Source organism: Drosophila subpulchrella, chromosome 2R, assembly GCF_014743375.2.
Source record: "Drosophila subpulchrella strain 33 F10 #4 breed RU33 chromosome 2R, RU_Dsub_v1.1 Primary Assembly, whole genome shotgun sequence".
NCBI lineage: Eukaryota > Metazoa > Arthropoda > Insecta > Diptera > Drosophilidae > Drosophila > Drosophila subpulchrella.
In genome coordinates this window covers 15,648,017-15,663,142 of record NC_050611.1, presented here as the reverse complement: position 1 = coordinate 15,663,142, position 15,126 = coordinate 15,648,017, and the positions used below count along the sequence as shown (strand labels likewise).

General features: G+C 36.3%; 1 protein-coding gene and 1 pseudogene across 4 annotated transcripts; both read left to right on the top strand.

The window, feature by feature from the left end:
• The first annotated feature begins 946 nt into the window (after positions 1 to 946).
• Positions 947 to 8,617, top strand: LOC119551660 (long-chain fatty acid transport protein 1-like). Of its 4 annotated transcripts, XM_037861098.1 has the most exons (6): positions 947 to 1,032; positions 3,470 to 3,718; positions 5,683 to 5,921; positions 6,385 to 7,029; positions 7,091 to 7,292; positions 7,353 to 8,294. In XM_037861098.1, the coding sequence occupies exons 2-6, from the start codon at positions 3,590 to 3,592 to the stop codon at positions 8,292 to 8,294; spliced, it is 2,157 nt and encodes a 718-aa protein (XP_037717026.1). In that variant the 5' UTR covers positions 947 to 1,032; positions 3,470 to 3,589. The 4 variants fall into 4 exon arrangements, with proteins under 4 accessions (XP_037717026.1, XP_037717027.1, XP_037717028.1 ...); XM_037861099.1 differs by lacking the exon at positions 947 to 1,032 and having other exon boundaries at positions 3,590 to 3,718; positions 7,353 to 8,617; XM_037861100.1 differs by lacking the exons at positions 947 to 1,032; positions 3,470 to 3,718 and adding an exon at positions 4,729 to 4,939.
• Positions 8,618 to 9,477: 860 nt separating this feature from the next.
• On the top strand, positions 9,478 to 10,094 carry LOC119549803 (annotated as a pseudogene).
• Positions 10,095 to 15,126: the final 5,032 nt, after the last annotated feature.

Below are 15,126 nucleotides of genomic sequence, written 5' to 3'. Positions count from 1 at the left end.
TATTTTTTCGTTTTAATAAAGCTATTTTATTTATTATTTATTTAGTGACTTTAATTTATTTTGGCGTATTAATTTAATACAGCTCAAAAACATATAGTATAATTCTCTTGTAAGTTCGCTATTGATTTGGAGAAAATTTTTCAGATTCTTAGAAAAAGTTTTATGACTTAGTAAATTTACTCTTTCTGAAAAATTGAAATTTTTCTAAAAGATTTCCTACATTTATAAATATATTTGTTGGGCTTACAATTTTATAATAGTCTTTGCATGGCTGAAAGTATTAGAAACCTTAAAAAAATAAAGCTGAATGCTTAACGAAAAGCAAATAGCACATAGGAATATTTTATTTACCATTGGCATTTATGATTTCTCACAGTGCATTTATACATAGAAAGAAATGCGAGGAAAGGAATCGCGAAACAGAGGGCAACAGCCACAAAGAGAGTACGAAGTGAGACACGTGTTTTGAATTAAATGCGCGCACCACTCCGCGCGACCTTCTCCCAGCGGCACCCCCATTCCGCCTCCCACAGCGCCACCAGATAGCCCTTTCCCCCCATCTCTCTCTCCACCCCATCCCATTATGGCCACATTCTTGACGCTCTGTGGTTGTTGACATGTTAATGGCCACAAAGGAAACGCGCTTAAGAGGCATGGCAAATAAAACAATACACATGTTGCATGCGGCGTAATCACGTGCAAACACACAGCAAAAACAGAATCGCAACTGACAATTTCAGCGGACCAGCAACAACAGCAGCGGCAGATTGTTAACTTGGCTCAGAAGCAGAGCTTCGACCCGAAGCTTGGCTTTTTGTGTGTCAGTGTGTATCTGTGTTTTGTTGTATTTTTTTTGCGCCGGCGACCTGTTGCCACCGACGTCGACGGCGGCAGAGCTCCGGCAGCGACGGATGCAGAGGCAGTTAGCTTTTTGGGCGCAGTTGATGTACGAAGCTGTTGGCCGAAAGACGCGACCGGCTTAAACTCCGATTTAAACTCCCACCTGACATAAAAAAAAACATCTGCAAAAAAGTAAAAAAAACCAGCCATAAAAAAAATCTGAAAAAGTATTTAAGTGTTTCTTAATAACAATTCAAGTTTTAGTGGAACGTCCATAGCTTAAAGTCTTTATAAGTCGAACTTGTTTTATATGGAGTGCAAGATAATAACAGAAGTTTAAAAGTCGAAGACTTAATAACTGGAATTATATAGTGGTAGATTGTGGCTTACTGTCTTTTGAACAATTTAAAAAAGTGTATACTTTTTTTTTTAGATATATTGGTGTTCTTGAACTTGTTAAGAGCTCTTGACAATAATATAAAAATCCAACAGCTCAGTGCAAAATATAATCAACCAATAAAAATCTAAATATTTTCTGTTGTTATAAAAAATACCCAAGGGAAATTCCATTTAAAACTTGAAAAATATTTAGGTTTTATAAAAGCCACCGAATATTTCCTAAATTTGGCCTTAAATCTGTTTATCTCTCAAATAAAGTTTTTTGGGTTCTGTTTGTGCGTGCAATATATCCATTAAGTTAATAGAGTGAACAGCAATTTCAACCGCAATTTGATCGCATCCCACATCTCATCGCGTATCTCTTAATCCCCTGAAAATTCCGAGCTTGGGAAGTGGGGACCCACAAAAGGCAATGAAATTCAACAAAAGAAAGGAGAAGAAGATTTCAGTGAAAGTGATGAAGCGTCTCCAACATCCGCATCTCTTAATGATGTCTGCCGATCTCATATGTTTATCCATATGTGTGCCACAGAAAACAACAAAAGAAACCACACTAACAACAGTCAAACTTAATGTTTGCATGTGCAAAATGTTGTAAAATAAATAATTTGCAACACGAGGACTGGAATTTAAGTTTTGAGACAGCCGCAGGCTGAGAAAAAGCCATGTTTATGCATTGGCAAATTGGTGAACAAGCCGAATGGGAAATGTGTTAAACATATTTTAATAAATTATTGTTTGACATAAGAGCCATTAACTTAACAATACAAATCATTTAGAGCTATTTTCCATTTAAGTATAATTTCACCTAGCTAATTTGTCGTTCAATAAATTAGAATTTAATGTAAGTTTGCCATTAATATATAATTTAGGACTATCAAGGTTTTTAATAGTTTCAATCGAATTATTTTTGTGTAATGTTCGAGTTCATTTAAGAAAAATATATAATTATATTTCTGAAGCACAAAAAAACATAGTGTACTGATAATAATATTCTTTTTGTGTTAATTATTTTTAAATATTTAAGTAATTATATAAAAAAGTCTAGTATTTGAAACAAATGCATGAGATAGGCTAATTAAAGTAAGATTTGTAAAGGGTTCGTTGCAATTCAAACATACCGGTTACAATTACAATTACGTCTTAAACTGACCTTAAAAATGTTCGGCTTAAATCTGTTAACTATTTTAAGAAAATCAAATGCCCACTTCCTATTTAAATGCAGAGACTATCCTCCAAACCAAACTCACTTCCTCAACACTAAACCCAGTTTAATTATCTTCTCCATTAAGCGAGTTTACCATACATTAACGGTTTTATGGCCCACCTGGAACTTCAATTCAACTTTTGCCATTCGTCGCGCATAAACAGCCGCATCAGACCCCAAAAGTCGAAAACTCACCTTGAGCTTACAAGCAGACAGTCGCACTGCTGAACTAAAAAACTGAAAAATAAAATATGAGAAAAACGTCGCAGCATCATTCAAACCACGTCAAAAAAGGCAATTTTTCTTCAACTTTTCTGCTGGTGACACTTGTGCACCACAATTGCAAATTCCCCACATCGTTATATCTGCTTTTTCTCGGCTTTTTCGCCTTTTCTCTTTTTGTCTTTTGTCTGCCAGTTCCGAATGCTGCACGTCGCCTAATTACCCATAATTTCGCTTCGAAAGTGCACTGAGAAAAACCACAACCAGTTATAACTAAGAAATATATTTTTTATTTAATATTCAGTACTTAACAAAATTTTTTGTTAATTATAGAATTAATATCTGACTTTCTATCACTTATGAAAAATACATTAATAAACCGAGTCGATGGCCATAGTAGCTAGTTACTCCTTTCCTTAAATTAGTTAATATATTATAAATGCGATTTATGTATAATAGCTAATACTAAATAAATAAACATTAATAAACAAAGTTGAAGTGGTTATTTTTCCTTAATTTAAGTCCATTGACCTTAATTTTTGTAATAAAATAATTGGCCTTAAAAATGCGCTTCCTATCTAATCTATTTCTTCGGGAATTTATACGAGCGGCACAAGTTGTAGGATTTTGTCCCTAAGTGTATTTTTTAATAAATCTTATTTATTATTCATAAAATTGTAAATTAACTATATTTTTCAATGCTAAATTTGTTATATATATTTTTTCCCTGGTGTACCTCAGCAAATTATTTTATAATTTATACAAATTTGAATATTTTTTCTTGTATGTGTAACCATTAAGAAACCACAATAAAGACCACCTAAAGCGACGGAGTTAATTGAAGACCAAACCAAACCGAGCTGCAAATCCACTTCACTTCACAGCCTCTGTAGATGTGCTGTTAGATCCGAAATAAATAAAATGTGCACCGCTGGCGTTGCGGCTGATGATGGTGGTGCTACAGGTGGCACCACTACAGGTGGTGCTGATACTGCGGATAATGGTGGTGCCGTGGCCGCCCCAAGTTCGACGGCCTTGAACCCCCCACAGGTAAATACATATCATATACCCATCCACTTGCACGAATGTGGTCAAAATACATATGGTTTTTTTGGGTTTTCGCGCTTGATTCGCTTTGTTGTGCTCACTAGGTGGGTCGGTATCCCCCAGCCCCGCCCCTCGTCATGGAGTTGAACCTTATCTGACAACAAAATAATACTCACGTTGCCATCAGAAACAAACATCTACAAAAACCGCAGAAAAAACCGAAACCAGTTTACTTTTGGCCTGGTGATTTTAACCGGGACTAGGTCTGGGTCTCGAGTATTATGCGATCGGTCATCTGTTCAGATAAAGCTCATAATCAGGTTTTATATAAAAGATTATTGCAGCCTAAACTATGTCTTTTTGTTGAGTTGGTCCGAAACGATTTGAAAGTCAAGATCAGGGTTAATTCAAATGGCTGTTAATGGAGGTTATTAAAATGAGTTCAGTTTATGGAGGGAGCTCGTCTATAAAGAACTAGTTTTAGTGCACTTCAAGATTATATTAAGTTAATAAGAAGTACATATGACCTATATAATTTTTTAGAAGACTATTTAATTGAATTTCAGATGTATAGTATTGAAGTTAAAGATCAGAACTTATGATGTACTTATATTTTATGAACTTATTCAGAGATTTATAATTTTAGAAAATATATTTTCATATCGACCAAGCCTTAGATATATTTATAAGTAATTTATTAATTTGGAATAGGGAAAGCCCTTTTAAAATCGAATCAGTTTGTTTTCACAAGAAGAAGTAGATATGACCTGCATAATTTTTAGAAGACTATTTAATTTAATTCCAGATGTACAGTACCAAAGTTAAAGATCAGATTTTATAATATACTTATATCTTATGAACTCATTACAGAGATTTTTAACTTAAAAAATATACTTTCCAATTTACCAAGCCTTAGATAAATTAATAAAACATTTTTTAATTAGAAATTGGGAAACCCCTTTTAAAATGGTATCAGTTTGTTTTCACGAGAAACCGTCACACCTTCTAAAAATTCAATGTTACAATACTTCCCCGAACCAACTGTCAGTTAAATAGGAAAAAACGCCCCAAACAAACAGATAGACGGCTGAACCATTCAAGCGCCAAGGGTCGAAAGAGTCGAGCAAAGATTTGCCTAATATGATGACGGGCAGCGATAATGATCCGTTGGTAGAAGACGGTGGTCTGAACGTCACGCAGCATCGACTGACCATTTGGCACAAGGTAATCGGGAGTTCACCTACAGATACCAGATCGTAATATATAGAACTATATATATACACAACTAGATTGTCTTCTTTATGCTGGGACTGATCTCGGCGCTGACCATTTGCGTTCTGATCCGATTGTCGAACCGATTGGCCTCCGATGCCGAGAAAAAGGCTCTGATGCACTTCCGCGAGCTCTCCTCCGGTCGTAATGCCCACCGATTTGGCCACTAGATCTTGTTTATCCACATACCACTCTATATTTTTTGTGTGTTTGCTTTTCACCGTTTTTGGTTTATTTGTTCGCAAATTGCTTAAATAAAGTGCTAATTGATTGATGCGGAAAAAGTTATGGGGCAGCGGTGGCTAGAGTGCAAATTAAACAACAAGCAATTAGCTGAAGATCAGGAAAAGCTTTGAATAAACTTCATCAAGAGGGGTTAGGCTGAGGGGTTATTCATGTTTATTATCCATCGCCCGTATAGCGAGGGCTTACGCGGCGTATGAGTGATGCAGCGGAACTGTCTGTCTCTGAAATGACATTATGCACACTTTTTTAGAAGTATATTGAATAGTACTATTTCATTTTTACATATTTAGGTCACTTCAAAAGCATTTTATCGTAAAATCATAACTTATTTTAACCTTAATCCAATTTGTAAACAATCCTTTAGTATTATTTAGTATAAGGTTATTTTGCCTTTTCACTTCTTCAAATAATGTCTTAAACTTGGATTATATTTTTTTGTCATTTGTTAGGTCACCATTACCATAGATTCACCGGAAATCTTAAAACCACCAAAGAGGTCCAATTTGCGGAGGTCTATTCAATGGATTTTAGCCCCTATCCTAACTGCTGTCAGCGGCCTGATCCTTTATTACCAAGGACCTTGGTATGGAGTGGCCGCCCTTTACGCCAGTTTGGTAGCCATTTTGCTGGTGCGTCCAGGATGGAGATGGTTCTATATAGCAGCGGTCACTACTCCCCGAGATACTGTGTAAGCTAAAACAATATTTAAAAAAAGTATATATTCTAGCATGTTAGGAATATTTTCCGGGGACCATAAATTATGATCATTTGATGGTAATACAATAAAAATCATAAGTCACATAATTTTATAAAAGTTTTTACAAAGAAAAAAAAAAAAGTTTGCGTTGTTAGTTTTGAGATCCCTTCTTATAGAACATAAAATCAAAATGATCAAAAAACTAAAACTTAAGTTTTAATTAAAAGTAAAATACATAATTTGTATCTTTGTATTTTATTAATCAGAATCATTTTGGGGCACTTAACTTTTAGTATGCAATTTGAAACTATTTCTGAATTTAGATGTTTGTTCATAAATCTTTTTAACAACCACTTTTTGCTGCAGATTGATCCTCCCTTTAAGAGTATTATTACTTTATAGTTCTTTGTAGATTATTAAATTTTAATGAAATATTTTATCGTATGTCCCAAAGGGCCCTCTTCGCCTACATCCGTGTGCTGATGTTCATCAAGCGGCAAGAGCGGAAGAACCTGAACATAGGCGACATCTTCGAGGCGAATGTGGCGCGGCAGCCGGACAAGTTGGCCATAGTCAGTGAGTCCCAGCAGTGGACCTTCCGGCAGGTGAACGAGCACTCTAACCGAGTGGCCAACGTGTTCCACAGTCATGGCTATAAAAAGGGCGATGTGGTGGGTCTGCTGCTGGAAAATCGCGCTGAGTTCGTGGCCACCTGGCTGGGTCTCTCCAAGATCGGTGTGATCACACCGCTGATAAACACGAATCTTCGTGGAGCCTCCCTGCAGCACAGCATCACTGTGGGTCAGTGCACGGCGGTCATCTACGGGGCCAGTTTCCGATCCGCCGTGATGGATATAGCCAAGGATCTGCCCGCCCACGTGGGTCTGTATCAGTTCAATGACGAGGCCACACAGGAAATGGTGGCTTCAGAGGGTCTCAGCCAGGGATTGGCCCAGCAGTTGAATGGTCTCCTGGAGACGGCTGCCAAGGATAAAGTGGCCGCTGGTGCCTCACGTGCGGATCATCATGATAAGCTGGTCTACATCTACACTTCGGGAACCACGGGTCTGCCCAAGGCAGCCGTCATCACGCATTCCAGGTAAGGTTTTCTATTAAAAGCTATGTAATCCTTTCCTTTAAAACAACTTCTGTCCTTCTAGATACTTCTTCATCGCTGCGGGCATCCACTACACTCTGGGTTTCAAGGACCAGGATGTGTTCTACACACCTTTACCCCTTTATCACACTGCTGGCGGAGTGATGAGCATGGGTCAGGCCCTGCTCTTTGGTTCCACGGTGGTGATCAGGAAGAAATTCAGTGCCTCTGGTTATTTTTCGGACTGCGCACGCTTCCAGTGCACGGTAATACAGGCTTTTCTTAAACCAAAAACCCTTTTATAACCCTTCCTTTTGTGTCCCCAGGTCGGGCAGTACATTGGTGAGATGTGTCGCTATATCCTGGCCACTCCAGCGGCTTCTCACGATCGAAAGCACCAGGTGCGCATGGTGTTTGGCAATGGATTGCGACCACAGATTTGGCCACAGTTCGTGGAGCGTTTCGGGATCCAGAAAGTGGGTGAATTCTACGGAGCCACCGAGGGCAATGCCAACATCATGAACAACGATAGCACCGTGGGTGCCATTGGTTTTGTTTCCCGGATACTGCCACAGATCTATCCGATATCTATCATAAAAGCTGATCCTCACACGGGAGAGCCTTTGAGGAACAGTAAAGGACTTTGCGAGAGATGTGAGGCCGATGAGCCGGGCGTCTTTATAGGAAAGATTGTGAGGGGCAATCCCTGCCGGGAGTTCCTGGGCTACGTTGACCAGAAGGCCTCCTCCAAGAAGGTGGTCCACGATGTGTTCTCCAAGGGCGACATGGCCTTCATCTCAGGCGATCTGCTGGTGGCCGATGAGCGGGGATATCTGTACTTCAAGGATCGCACTGGTGACACATTCCGCTGGAAGGGTGAGAACGTGTCCACCAGCGAGGTGGAGGCGCAGCTTAGCAATCTGGCTGGCTACAAGGATGTGATCGTGTACGGAGTGAGCATACCCCACACAGAGGGAAGGGCCGGAATGGCAGCCATCTATGATCCTGCTCGCGAGGTCAAGGTCAGTCAGCTGGGCGAAGAGCTGGCCAAATCCCTGCCCAACTATGCGCGGCCGCAGTTCCTCAGATTCCTACGAAGAATCGACCTGACGGGCACCTTCAAGCTGCGCAAAGTGGAGCTCCAGCAGCAGGGCTTCAATCCGGAGGTCATCGAGGATGAACTCTTCTACGCCCAAGCGGATGGAGTCTATGCTCCGCTCACCTCATCCGTATACGAAAGAATACTGAGGAACGAGCTGCGCTTCTAGAACCGCCGGACTTCTCTCTCGGGGAAGAAGGGAAGTCAAGACTGTGCCTAGCGTGTTAGTAAACAGGATTTCGGTTGGATAAGAACCGAGATTCTACTATTTTTAGTTTCGGTAATGTGGTTTATTGTGCTACCAATAAAAAACATTAAAAAAGGAAATTTATTTTTCTTTGGATGAGCAAATACATTCTAAGGCAAATACATTCCTAGTTAATGGTCATATCTTATTGTAATTATTTTTTAAAGGAAACACATTTGAACAATGATCATTTTGTTATTTCATTAAAAACTTGTAAAAATTATAAAAACATATATATCAATTGATTTATACTGGTTTTATATTGCTGGCTCTTAAAAATCAATATTTATAAAACTTTTTAGGAGTGAAATCGGGACATTTTCAAAATAATTTATGTATTTTAAATATCAATGTGATCACACATAATTGCAGCAAGTAGCATAATCCTGTTTGCAGAATTTTGCATTTCATTACTTTTATAATTTATTGTTATTATTTATTATTACAACTGAAAGAGCATCTTTAGCAACCAATGTCCTGGATTCCATTCCAATTCCATCAAATTGGATACTGGCTTTTACATGTATGCCTAAAAGTATGCTCTTTAAAATTACACTGGGGCGTTCTTTCCTTTTTATATTTGACACCTATTTTAAAGAGCATACTTTTAGGCATGCTGGTAAAGATCCTGGAAATGTAAAATGTAAATGTAATTGACAATTTCTTATAACTGCAAGGGTATATAAACGTCGGTTAACTCCCGTTCTTTTTTTATTTTAGTTAAAAATTTAGTAATCAATGGAAAGACCAATTCGCAGGTAATAGAATATTCTAAAAGTGCAATTGCATAGATTCAAAATTATCCTAAAACATATATTTTAAAAAATAATGTAGCTATTTAAATATTTGTGACTCGACAAATTTATATTTTACATTTTTTTAACGTGCATAAAGTGCAGACTACAACAATTTGAAATTGTGGTTTGCCACAATGGTTATATTTCTTTTTTTTTGACATTTAATGGTTCACTTGACAAACAATTCAACAGTTTGATAAGAACGCTCATTCAAGTGAATCCGTTGACTATCTGATGCTATACCAATATAATATAATCGCCCCACGATTTCCATACCAGTTCAGTTCTCTTGTTGACATCCAGAAGGCATGCTGGCAGTTCTTTTCTTTGGACTAGTGGTCCTGTCATCTTTGCAGGTTGAGACCAAATTCAAGAGTCTTCACTGTGCTAATTATGACAAGACATTCGGTGTAATTTTGCAAGGCCATTCATTCAATTCAGACAGCTTAAAACTGTTAATAATATCCATCTTAGTGAAACATGAGACATCTTTCTATTTTATATTATTAACCTTAAAATTTTGTATACTTCAGATGTGTTTGGAGCTTTTCAAACGAGCCAACGGCTGGCGCCCTTCTCTCTACAATATTACGTTTAACCTATGTGATTTCCTTTCTAAGCGAAACAATCTAATCGTAGCCCTTGGATACGAGTACCTCAATCCTTATATCCCAGTAACGAACTATACTTGCCCATTTAAGGTTTATTCCCTCCACTCCCTCGAAACATATTCAAAAAGTTCTTTATATTTCAGAAAAATCATTTGATAAAGTGTACGGACCTGGAATTTGATATCGAAATGTTCAGAGTTCGATTCCCTATAGAAAAAGGTGAATATGCTCTTCAGTTGAGTTTCATCGTCCAGAAGAAAGTCACTTTGACTCTAAACGGATCCGCGGAGTGCTGCAATTACAGGGAGCACTAAAACAGGAAGTTCCCAGAACCAAATAATGTTTCTATAAAAACAGCACTAATATTTAGATATAGTTTGTTGGGGCAAAGGATATTTAGCTGGAAGTTAATAAAGTTTTGTTAATTTATAACAGAATTTATTTCATTTGGTTGTCCAGGCCTGACAGCATTTTATTTCAATAATTTTAATGTAAAATAAGAGTTGGAAATGAATCCGCAGAATAAGTTAAAATTTCTAGTAAATGTAGTAAAATTTAACTTGATTAAATAGAAAGTCCGTTACAAAGCTTTTTTATAAAAGTGTGGCTACCCAAAATCGCGATGCCATGTTTTTCAAAACAGCTGTTTAAGCTTTGGACAGTTTCCAAGAATTTAAAACACATTTATAATATTAATATGAGATAACGGCGAAGATGATTAAACTGAAAAGTTTAAAAAAACCCGAACACTTTAGAGTCTTAACACCGTGTTACGTTTCGTACTCTGGCTAAATTATTTAATACCACAAGAAATTTGGAAAAATGTCACAGATATTGATGGCAGGATCATTTAGGAATATATTAGCCAGCGAAGAAACAGTCTCTTCATCAGATATCAGATATCTTTATTTTCAAAAAGCGAAAAAGGTGATGAAATTAAGGAAAATTTTGATTGGAAGAATTTTCTGCACCCTTTAAAGACCTATTGGTAAGTCATCGCACAATTTAAAAGTGTTTTTCAGATAATGGCATTAATTCGGAAAATCATCAATGAGAGTTGAAGATAAATTCAATCCAATTATCCAATCTTATGTTTGAAAAGTTTCCGAAAAATGTCAGCCGTCATCGAAAACAAAAAGGTAAGTAATTAAATGATTTCATTCTTTGGCTAAATGGTTACGCGCTCACAAACATTGGAACATAATATCTGATTGGGTTAATAGCCTAAACGAAGCAGAAATGTACGAAAATTAAGTTCGAGCCGTTGAAAATCTATTACTAGGATAAGTACGTGAGTCACAAAACTTGAGTGCAGCCAGCACATTTAAAAAAAAAATGTTCTTATCTCTGATTAGCGCGCAAAGCTTCACCAAATGTGTGTATTTCATTTAATGAATGAATTTATAGACTAGCTTAGATGGTCTTGAAATTGTGAAAGCTTTCCAAGTCCGTATTTCCCCAGCTAAATCTTATATAGGAAAGCTTTAAATACAAAATTCAAGCCATGAAGGAGAAACTTCGGTATAAGAAGAGGGGAGCGTTAATTACGACAAAGAAAAACTGCTGGAAAATTCACGACTTAGAAAGGATTTTGAGAAAGATATAAATTCGAGAAGAGCCTTCAAAGAAAAGTTTGACTGTAAGACGAAGACGTTAAGGGGCTTACAAAATTGTGTGCACAAAAGTATGCTATAAAAAATTTTTCTTGTGACGAAAAGTAGTATCAAGTATCAAATCCACAACTGCCACAAAGAATTAGTTTAAAAGCTGGTTTGTCATTTAATATTTTAACCGTCACTGAGTAGTAGTAAAAGTTCCTTATTAATTTTTAGTTTCTTATGCGTAAAAATGGACGATTAACACTGTTAGGCGTGGCTTGAAAATTGGCTTACAATACACTGCAAATGCTGGATCCTATGTGTAACTAACGATCACAGAATATGTGCTTTGTAGATTGTTGGTAAGTATACATCACATAAATTGTCTCCTGATTAGTTGTCGCAACCAGCACTTTTAACTAGATGGTCCTTGGAAATTGGAGCTCAAATTAAGGATCTAAAGACACAACAACAGCGTCAGTTAATTGCGGTGGTAGATGAGTATCAGATATCGGTTGTTCTAAGACTAATTTTATTGAAAACACCCAACGCTATTTATAGGTCGAAAAGTGCTTCGGTTAACGAAAACGGAAGGGGAAATAGATTTAAAAATATTCTTTATAATTCACAATACATCAAAAGTGCCGTATGCATTAGTAATCAAGTTATTGCTCTACATACTAAATTCTTGTGTCGGCTACATTCGATGCATTGGCAAATTGCTGACGGGTTGGCATACTGTTTGCCGGAATATATATGATATATATGATAGGTATTGGTATATGATATATATGATATATATGATTCATTATTGATATCGGCGTTTCAGCCGCAAAATTAATTAGGCATTTGCGCACTAACATCCAAAGTAGAACATGAAATTCAATAGGGGGATGCTGAAAAGATCTGATAAAAAATTTGTAAGGCTTAACTAACCTATTTTTAAATGTCTTAAATGGAGCACCTATTTAAGTCATTTAAAAAGTGTTATTCGACGCCTTCTCTTATAAATATGATTGCCCTGAAACATAATCCTTGTTTATGATGTTCATTAAAAGAGAAAAAGAAAATAAAATAACATACTGATTATCTTTTTGCCGCTTAGCAGAGATCTGTGAAATATATTTTGGTAATCCCGATCCAGGCAAAGTCCAACCTGAAACATTATTAAGACACGAAAGTTGATTGTATTTAATGTTTCGTTTCAAGCCAGGGTCCCGAGGTTTCAAAGGCAGACAACTTAAATTCGCTACGCCGCAATATTTTAAGTGCCTGTCTTAATCACACAAATCTCTTTAGCAGTTTTTTAATGGTACTGCAAAGCAACACCCCGAATCAAAAATAAGTTTGACTATTCACAGCAAACTTCAAAAGTTAAATTGGCCACTCATGGTTACAAAGACTTGAAATTGTCAATGGAAAAAAATAAATCTCGATCAAATTTTACAAAATGGCCTAAAAGATGGGTATATAAAGAAAATGTGTATGAAGAAAAATAAATTATAGATTTAATCCAAAGTTCATTTCATCCTTCAATGCACGATAAGTCCATTACTCCTAAAATTGAGGTTATTGGACTAAAATTACCAATTTTCTTCCAGTAATGAAAGATTGCTACAGCAATTAATTAGGTAGTCAAGGCTTTTAGTTCTAATCGTGTCCAGAAATTGATAACAAAGATGCTAGGGCAGCAAAATTCGCTTGTATGCCCTTTCAGAGCGTTACTATTATTCCAAATGTTATTCCAAAGATCATTAAAAGATATAGGGGAAATGACTGTAGGTTGGGAAGGTCTGTAAGTTGGGACAGTCAACTAAATTTGTCCACTAAAAAATGTAAATGCTACTTAAAGCAAAAGATTCTGACTACAAAAGTTTTTATGGCTTGTACTCAGGATTATCACAATTTTTTATGTTATATAAATTGGTATATCAAATTTCCTGTTTATTGTCAGAAAATAAGAAATTTTGTTTCATTAATGACGCAGGATCACTAGCCATGTCCGTCCGTCTGTGTGTCCTTATGAAAAATCCTGGAATTTTTTTTAATTTGAAATTTGAAACAAAGTAACGGGTATCTGGTAGTCGACTATAGGGTTTCTTTTTGATTTCTGATGAGACGGCTAGAATTAAGATTTTAAAAAAGGTTAAAGGGTAATGAAATATATATATGGTGTGATTCTTAGCAGCGTGCCACGTTGGCCTTATCATATAAAAAAAATCAAATATTTTCAATTTGAGTGCAAGCATTTTTATAATCTTGAACTCATAAAGCGTTTCTTCTAAAGAAGTAAAAGGGAATTTTTTTCTACTGATTAAACAATATACGGTGGTTTTTAATAAGGTGTTTTAATGATTATTAATAAATGGGATGGTCGTTTTTAAAGATTCCAGAATTAAATGCTTTTAGATTCATTGGCACCAATTAAGATCGGTTCGAACTGTAAGTAACACTGAGTTATGGCATTTTACGTAAACGGTTTGAAAAATGTGTCTTCATGAAGCTAAGTTCCTTGGAATTATTATTATCATAAAACAAAAGTACTCATTGAACTTTTGTCCACAGATAACAAGAGTCATAGAATTTTATTCAAAATTAAATGTTTTACCATTATCAATCTGAATTATCAAAATTTGCAATGAGTCACAACTATGTGGAATAACACGGAAAAAAGATTCAAGAAGATGTATAACCGAGCTTATATGGTTTTTTAAAATTAAAAACTTTTTATCTAGATTAAATGTTTAAAACATCATTTAGAATAAAGAAGAATATTTTATTATTTTGTTTTTATTTTAGAACTTTGCAATTTATTTATTATCACAATTTCATCAAAACTGTTGTTCTCTTACAGAAGATGTACGGGTCGAGACTCGTGTCGTTAGCGTTTAAGACTTGTTGCAACTGGTTGCGACTTGTGCGATTGCAATTATCACCAAGACCCGGATATGGGGACCGACTTTGTTGTGAAGCCTTGTATTATGTAAGAGACTAGTCATTTCTTGAAGAAATTTTCTTATACACTCTCTAGTGATAATAAAATCGATCTTGAATGAAAAATGTTGTTATTGAATTCTGATCGTGATTTTCCCTCAGTGCATTAACATATATACTACATCCTTCTTAAAATAAATTTTTAAGTACCTACGCATTTGAAAAAAGATGAGGATAGAAGAAATATTGCCAGCGCGTCATTGAATGCTTAATTGTACTGATAACAGAATAATGGCGCCTGCTGGGTGCTTACTTTGCATTTTAAGAAATAATTTTTAAATTAATAGATAGAGGTATATACGGTCACACTGACGCTGGAAAATGTGTCCAAGGAAGCGGAATATCATATCATCATTTATATTAAAATACATTTTGATGTAGTCCACTTTTGAATCATAAAACTCGCCCCAAAAATCATGTTACTATGGGTCCCAAGTCACATTGGGATCAAAGGTAACGAATGCGCCGACACAGCAGCGAAAAATGCAACAAGATCACCCCTAATTTCCATCCCAAATCTAAACCGCACGGACATTAACAAACTCCTCAAAACGAATATACTTCAAAAAAATACAAACCTACAACAGAAAGCATCCCCTTGGTACCAAGCCATTAACCCAGAGATGATAAGCATCAACAACTACGCCAAAAACACACAACTTTGCAGCTTGCCAAGGAAAGAAATTACCAAGATCATTAGGCTTCGGCTAGGACACACAAAACTGACACACGAATACCGATTCTCCCAGCCAAT

Bases quoted from the DNA above. Each gene is read 5' to 3' on its own strand.
- LOC119551660 (XM_037861099.1), top strand. From the start codon at position 3,590: ATGTGCACCGCTGGCGTTGCGGCTGATGATGGTGGTGCTACAGGTGGC. The intron at 7,030-7,090 runs GTAAGGTTTTCT...CTGTCCTTCTAG, and splicing joins GCCGTCATCACGCATTCCAG to ATACTTCTTCATCGCTGCGG. The intron at 7,293-7,352 runs GTAATACAGGCT...TTGTGTCCCCAG, and splicing joins GCGCACGCTTCCAGTGCACG to GTCGGGCAGTACATTGGTGA.